This window comes from Morone saxatilis, unplaced genomic scaffold (assembly GCF_004916995.1).
Source record: "Morone saxatilis isolate NCDOM2014 unplaced genomic scaffold, NCSU_SB_2.0 Contig17, whole genome shotgun sequence".
Classification (NCBI taxonomy): Eukaryota; Metazoa; Chordata; class Actinopteri; family Moronidae; genus Morone; species Morone saxatilis.
This window is the reverse complement of record NW_023339729.1, coordinates 16229460-16236971: the sequence shown is the minus strand read 5'-3', so window position 1 is coordinate 16236971 and position 7512 is coordinate 16229460. Positions and strand designations below refer to the sequence as shown.

The following is a 7512-nucleotide window of genomic DNA, read 5'->3' as shown; positions in this document are numbered from 1 at the left end:
CCACTGGACAGCATACTTGCCACTTAACTGGACATCAGCTGAGGGCATCTAGCCCAACCCATGGAAGCTAGTGCCTTCGATGGACAACGTCCTTTTGCTTGGTAACTCACAGAACTGTCCCTGTCCACATGGATATGTCAGGTTACCATCATGAAACACTCACCTGTCACCTTGTAGATGTACCTCAACTGCCTGTCATTCTAGGGTAAACATGGCTTGTTTTTGGGCTGGAGTTATCACTATCATGCGTGTGTGTCTGAGATCAGTTTTCATTTGGGGTTTCCAAATCCCTCAGGAGTTCCTTCTGAATATCTGGATTTGAAAGAGGTCTCTCATAAAGTTTAAACCACCTCTCTGCCTCCCCATCACCCCTATGACTGTGCCGTCAATCTCCTCCTGGGCATGTCTCCGTCCAAGACAAGACTTTTCACACTGAAACTCAAGCAATGGAGAAATAAATCAGTGACTACTTGACAGCAGGTATCTTCTGCCCCTTTTTCTCATCACCAAGGCTTCTTCTTTGTGGATGAAAAGGACAAATCCCTCCATCCCTCCATCGAACATCAAACTGCTACAGGGGGCCACTGTTTTCTTAGAACTCAAGCTTATCACTCAGTATGCATTTATGAGTAGTATGAGTGGAAGACTGCTTTTAACACACCAAGCAGCCATTGTTAATATCTGGCAATGCCTTTTGGTCTGACCAATGTTCCTGCAGTTTTATAAGCACTCATAAATTACTTTGTTACATGATTTGTTTGTTTTGGTTTTTTTGGATGACATTCTGATCTTAGGGTTAAGACCAGATGCAACATGTGTAGTGTGTCCTCCACAGACTGCAACATGTCTCCAAGGTGTCCTTCCTGAAGTTCATTGTCACTGCAGGCAGCATCCAGATGGACCCCACCAAGTTCAAGACAGTCATAGACTGGCCTGTCCCTTCCTCTCACAAGTAGTTGCAGCAATTTCTGCTGGTGCTTCGTTGGAATCTACAGTTTTGTTGCAGTCACCCTCAAAGCCTTCAGCTACCAGAATTATCCTTTCGTGTGGTCCCAGTTTGCTAAGGAGGCCTTCAGGGAGCTAAAGTGTCGTTTCACCACAGCTCCTGTCCTCATCCTTCCGGATCCTTCACATTAATTTGTGGTGGAGGCAGACAGTTCCAGCAATCCCTCCAGGACCGGAAGCTTCAACCCTGCGATTTCTTCCTCTACAAACTGTCCCCAGCAGAGAGGAACTATAACATTGTCTAGCCTGTTAACCAACTCCTAGTCTCACATTTTCCTTATTTGCTTTTTTCCCCTGCCATGTCTTAACTGTCCTGCTGTATTCTGGGCCACTTCCATTCATTCCTGACTGGATCATCTATCATGCCTCTTAGCGTTGCAGACTGCCAGAGTTTTGCCTGTTATGACACCATGACTGACACCAGCTTGCTAGTCTGATCCTCCTGGATAAGTCTGCCTCATCACCCCTGTCTGGTTTTGACTTTTGTTTTTGACAACGAGTAAGGTTCCATTTTTAAATTTATATTATTTTCCTATTCCTTATAGTTGTGCTTCTTGGTTCAAACCTTTCACCGAGCCTTTACAGGAAGTGCAATGCTAAATCACTGAAGGGCCCTTAGATCTATGGCCATGATAATTCTTATGTCAGGCTTTCGCTACAAAGATTATACTTGCTGGTATAATCAATATATTGTTGGTTTTGGTCTTTTAATGGGATTTGTTTACAAGGAGAAAAAAATATAATATTACCAAACTATAACATACTGTATTTTATATCCTTACTATATGTACTTTAAATCTAAATCTGCAATGTAGCTAGCAAGTATAGCGCTCATATAAATTCTACTTAAAGTAAATCTTTTCCACCACTGATTTTATGACCAGAATGTGTCTAGAACTTCATAATTTGAGCCAGAGGTTTGGCTTTGCAAGACTTTTGTGCAGGAATGCGTTTATCAGTCAAAAATTGAAAATGCAATTAAATTAAACATTTCTTGAAGGAATTTTTAATAATTAAAATACATATAAAAGCAAATCTGAAATAAAAACTTGAAAAATGAACACATCTTGAAGGCAACTATGGGAGATGAGGCACCAAGTGGCTGCAAACTTTATTTATGGATGGTGAAGCTATTAAGGGCTCATGGGCATTTCCTCTCCTGGAGAGCTTTAATTTTTCATGTTGAATGTGTTGTGCAATTTAATTGGCTGCTGTGTTGTTTTTGAGACACAGTCCTTGTTTTGGAGGTCTGGCTGGTGTCTTATGTTGGGGAGGAGACAGACGGACAGGTGAAGCGAGGGAAGCCTTGTGTCCTCTCACTCTCCTCTACAAAGTAGGCAGCAGATGTCTGCGATTTCCTGAGGGACAGAGATAAATGATGTTTCCCCTCTTTTTCTCTCTCTCTGTTTTTCTTGATCTTTTAGTGTCACTCGTTTTGCTTCCTTTTCATGATCTTTTATTCTCTTTCTCTTTCTCTGATCTGACTAGTTTGCTCCCTCACCCTTAAAACATTTCTTATTCCTCTTTTCTTTTTTTGATCCTTCCCTTTCCATGAATTTCTTTTCATATTTTTTCTTCTTTATCCCCTCAGGCAAACAAGCTACGCACAAAGACCCTGAAGAATACGTTGAACCCAGTGTGGAACGAAACGCTGGTGTATCATGGCATCACAGCAGCTGACATGACCACCAAAACACTCAGGTAGGTGCTCAGCTCTGAAATTCTCTCTGGCCAGCAATTAGTACTATTCCCCAAAAAGCAAAATGACCAGTTCATTATCCGGTGGATGAAGATCCATGCTTCCAATCCCCCGGTGAACTGCCAACAGCCGTCTGTGCCTCCCAGTGGGCTTTTCCAGGTAATTCATTATTGCAGCCAGGCAATGCCAGCCAACTGTTCCACTTGCTGTTGCTGCGGTAACTGCTCAGGTGCTGGCTGGCGGTAAGGCTCCGCCCCCTGCTTCCCACAGTGCTCTCCATGTGGATTGATTGAGGTCAAGCGTAGCCATCTTGGCCCAAAAACTCTGATGCTCTCGTGTCATCCTGCATGTGTAAGTTGATTCAGAGACGGAGTTTCGCGTGTGCTTTGTTTGTGAACGTGTGCGCTGCGAACAATCAGTGTCAGTTTGCTCAGCGGATTCATAATAGGGTTGGATGGCATTGTTTATCCTGAGGAAACACAAGCACAGACACACTCGGATGTATGCGCACACACACTCAGAGGTGCGTGTACACACACAAATGAATCTCGTCTGCAGCACACACACAGACTCAGGCAGTCAGGTGTGTGCTTATCCTCTTGTGTGTATGTCAAGGGCAATCACTGGCAGGAAAGAACATGCATGGCCCCTCCTCTGTACGTAGAGAAAACACACACACACGTATATGCAAACAACACACGTCCTTGAGCTTTTACAAACACACGCACACATTTGGAAATAACATTTACTCTCCTTTCCCAAACACACACGTAAACACACAAACAGCAGCTTGAGGAGAGACCCTTCAAACTAGAGGAAACCCATGACCTCTGTTCAAGGACATTGCCCACAGACACAAACCAGCATGGGGGCTCTGGGAAGCCAAAACGAGGAATAGTGTGACCAGTGTCCAGTCTCAAGCGAGGGATGAAGAGAGAGAGAGAGAGAGAGAGAGAGAGAGAGAAAGAGAGAGGTGACTGCCAAGATCAACAAAGAGAGCAGAAGGAAAAGTGTGAGTGATGTCAAGTGACAGAGCAGTGTGGAAGAGGAAACTGGAGAAACCAAGATTGACGAAGATGATATAATAGATGGATGGAGAGAATCCAAGGGTCAGTTGAAAGAGAGAAAAAGATTGTCTCACAGAGAGTCTAGTGAAATGGATAAAGTGATGAATGAGGAAATTCACTTAGTTGAGAAATAAATGCGAGCGATGGGGAGGAGTTTACTCATAGCGGGGGCCAAAAAAAACGAAAGAATGAGGACAGTGAGAAATATGTGAGACAGCAATGGAGTGGGAGTGAATGAAACGCTGTCTGACAGCGAGGAAAGGGGGGAAACAAGAAACAGACAGAGAGAGATAGAGAGGGGAGGAAAATCTGCTTCAACTCTCTCTGGATGTGTTCAGGCGCCAGCACGATACCTCAGCCAATAGACAGACTTTGTTCTCATTACTCCACAGAAAGCAGCGAACAGTCAGAGAATGGAGAAACAGAGAGGGATCCCCGGAGAGATGTTTACTCACTTGGTTGTGCCCTGCTGCATGCCGCTCTGCCGGTCCCAGCATGGCTCAGAGGAGGGGATGCCGCACTCTTTGATCCCCGTGTTGTGAGTGCTGCTGAGCAGAAGGATTCTGTCCAGACTCAGCCTGTAGACCTGCCTGAGGGCCTGGAGAGTGCTAAGTTTATAGTAAAACTGGACTATAATGAAATCAGAGCAGACCCATTCTGGTTCAGATTAATGTATTTTCAAGTGAGAACAAGGATTATTTCTTACGTTTTCATTTAGGCATTGTAAGCACATTTCACTGATCTTTTTTACTATAGTAGCTTAATACCACGACAAACACTCATAGTATTCGCTACTTCGTCAGAAATGCAACGGAAGAGCAATTAGCATATCTATTTATAGTGCAAGTATTGTTCTTGCAACTGCATGTACAGTATGTTTTTATGCAAACGTTGCTTAACCATGACGCTACTTCATTACACTGCAACCATTTCTCGCAGCAGTAGGTTTTATGTTGTTTTACAGTTTCACTCCCTCATGCTGAAAGGTATTGTACTGGCTGTATCTGTGCACATCTGATGTACTGTGATGCGTTACAGTCCTTGCTGCCATCAAAGTCTGGGCGTAATTCCCCCTTATAAAATGCAGTTCAGTTACCACCGAGCTCTCTGAAGAAGCAAATTATTTCATGCTAACTGTGTGTGGCTATTAGCGCTAGTGTTTGGGAATTGTTCCAATGTGTGGAGAGAGTGAACAGTAAACAGTGAAGCTTCACTTTGATGAGATTGCACTGTATTAATTGCATGCATCATGCTTAGGTAGACAGTCTAGTGTGGGAATGGCTCTACCATTTCCATTAAAAATATTCATAAATAGTATCAAAAATGGGGTTGGACATCATGAAAATAAATTTCTCACTGTGTGGAACTTCAAAAGCTGGAGTGCAACTAAAAACCTTTGAGTCATTAAAAGTTTCTTTGGTGTCAAGTCCATTCTACTGCACCACTCTTTGTACTGAAGGATAAAGGCTGTAAAAAGAGTTATGCTGTGTGTAAAGTGGAGGGAGAAGACTGGTTTTGTGCATTTATTTATTTATTTCACCGTTCATTCACTCATTTGCAGTTACAACGATTATATAAAGCCATTATCCTGGAGCAAAATGCACTTAAATAGAGAGGATGGAATAGAACCTGGTTATGAAATAGTTAGAAAAAAAATCTTTCAAAGTTGTAACAGCATTAATTTTTTTTTATATTCAGTATTCAACAATCATATTCTTCAGTGTGCAGACTTTATCTCTAAGGGCCACTGGAGGTCCATTCTGTTATTAAGAATGAACCAGCTGAATAAATAATGTCCTCAATCCCGAGTTAACGGTTGGCTTCATACCCACTAATCCTTCAATTGGTGCAGCAAGTTTGCCTGAGGTGCTCAGGTCTTGAGTGAAAAGTCAACTGAACTGGAAACACTGCCAAAAAAAAGGCATCTTGACGAGTTATTCAGTCTGTTATTGAGTCTTCAATCACAATTGTCTCATTTTAAAAGAAACTCTTTACTGATCTCAAGTTAAGGCCAGCCCGCTTCAAGATTTTGTGAGCTGTTGCTAATTTATAGAGAATACCTGAAACATGAGAAACTCGACTGGGAACAACTAGATATATCTAGTCTCCTTTGAAGTTTTAATGTGAGACAGATCGAGCTGCTCTGAAGATTGTTTTATTGCTGTGAGGCCGTAATGATTTTGAGATCAGGTCCAAATCAGTTGCTGCAGTCTTTCTCTGCCTTTGGGTATATTTCAAAAGATTTAGAAAGAGGTGACAGTGATAATGTGGTACCTTAATCCTTCCCCCTCAGTTAAATGACACAACGCTTTTTGGTGCATTTGGATACACAGGAAAATTGAAGGAAATTGTACATTTATGATTTTGGGGAGAATCTCATCTTTGAGACTACTCATGGCTTTTATCACTAAAACGGTTATCAGGCTGCCAGTTAACAGAGGAGAGATGGAGCATGTGGAGGTGTTGTGATGAGAGGTGGGTATCAAGAGATCCAGTGTGTGTGTGTGTGTGTGTTAAAGGACTACCAACATGATGTCAGTGCCAGGTCTAGTCTCTCTCTCAATTTCTTCCCTCTATCTGTCCTTCCCTCTGTCAGGCTTCGTAATAGACTCACACTGTCCTCGGCTGTGGGGAGATAGGGACAAATCTAGGACTTGATTTGGTATTGGATGGAGGGTGAGGCTGAGATTGGCTACTGGATGCCTCAGGTGAGATGTATAGTTGGGTACTGATGTAGTCAGGTCGGGAGAGAATTCTTTGATTAGGTGTCTATGTCAGGGTGAGAATGATATTTTTGAGAAGGGTTGCTCTATTTTTGGCCATGCTGTAGCATGGCTCTACAGATGGTTACGTCGGCCGGTTCACCATATTTCCTGCCTGAAATATCTAAAAATCTCAACAATTTTGCCCAGACATTCATGGTCCTCAGAGGGTGAATCGTGCTGATTTTGATGATCCTTCCACTTTTTCTCTAGCGCCACCATCAGGTTGATATTGTAACTAATGTAAAAACTATTAAATTAATTGTCATGAAATTTTGAATAGACATCCACATCCCCCTCAGAGAGAATAATGAGAAAATAATCATCTAATGCCACCATTGGGTCAAAACCTTAACACGTTGGTTGATATGACAAAATACCTGCAAAACTAATGACATTCCTATTAACCTCTGCTGTACTTTGTGTTAAATTGGGTAATTAGTATTCAACAGAAGCCTTTATTCTTTAAAAATATTATCTTACATTGAAGTCAGATTTGCAATTTTTAATAACCTAACAAGCATTGCAGGGATTTTCCCTTGAAAATGAATATGAAGTATGATTGTAAGTAGTCATGCCAGTTATCTTCATAATATTAACAGCTTTAATAGTTTATCTGGCATATAACATCCTTCAGATTGAACAGTTCGCTTAATGTTTGGGAACATGAAGTAATTCCCAAATGTAGAAAACAGAGAATTAAGACTTTAACCAACGGCAGTCTAAAGTGGGGATTCAACAAGTATTTATCTAAAGTTTGTATATTACATGACGATGATCCTTTTAAGAAACTATAAAAAATACCACAGCAAAGGTCATCCTTGTTGTTATCAAAGTGAGTTTTTTGTTGACACTCTTCCTACTTGTTTGGGACCATTAAAGAGATACTTTCACAAGTACAGACTCCGAGCAGGAGTGCTAAAACACCCCCAGTAATCTGATGTAACTCACGGGGCAGATTTTGTCAGTGAACCCACAC

At 41.9% G+C, this 7512-nt stretch overlaps 1 protein-coding gene across 2 annotated transcripts in view; it reads left to right on the top strand.

Annotated features, from left to right (window-relative positions):
* doc2d (double C2-like domains, delta) overlaps nucleotides 1-7512 on the top strand; it is a 34874-nt gene that overhangs the window by 8332 nt on the left and 19030 nt on the right. For both annotated transcript variants that reach the window (XM_035661049.1, XM_035661050.1), the window contains exon 5: nucleotides 2597-2706. In XM_035661049.1, the coding sequence (XP_035516942.1) occupies nucleotides 2597-2706 (110 nt within the window). The remainder of the gene's footprint in view (nucleotides 1-2596; nucleotides 2707-7512) is intronic.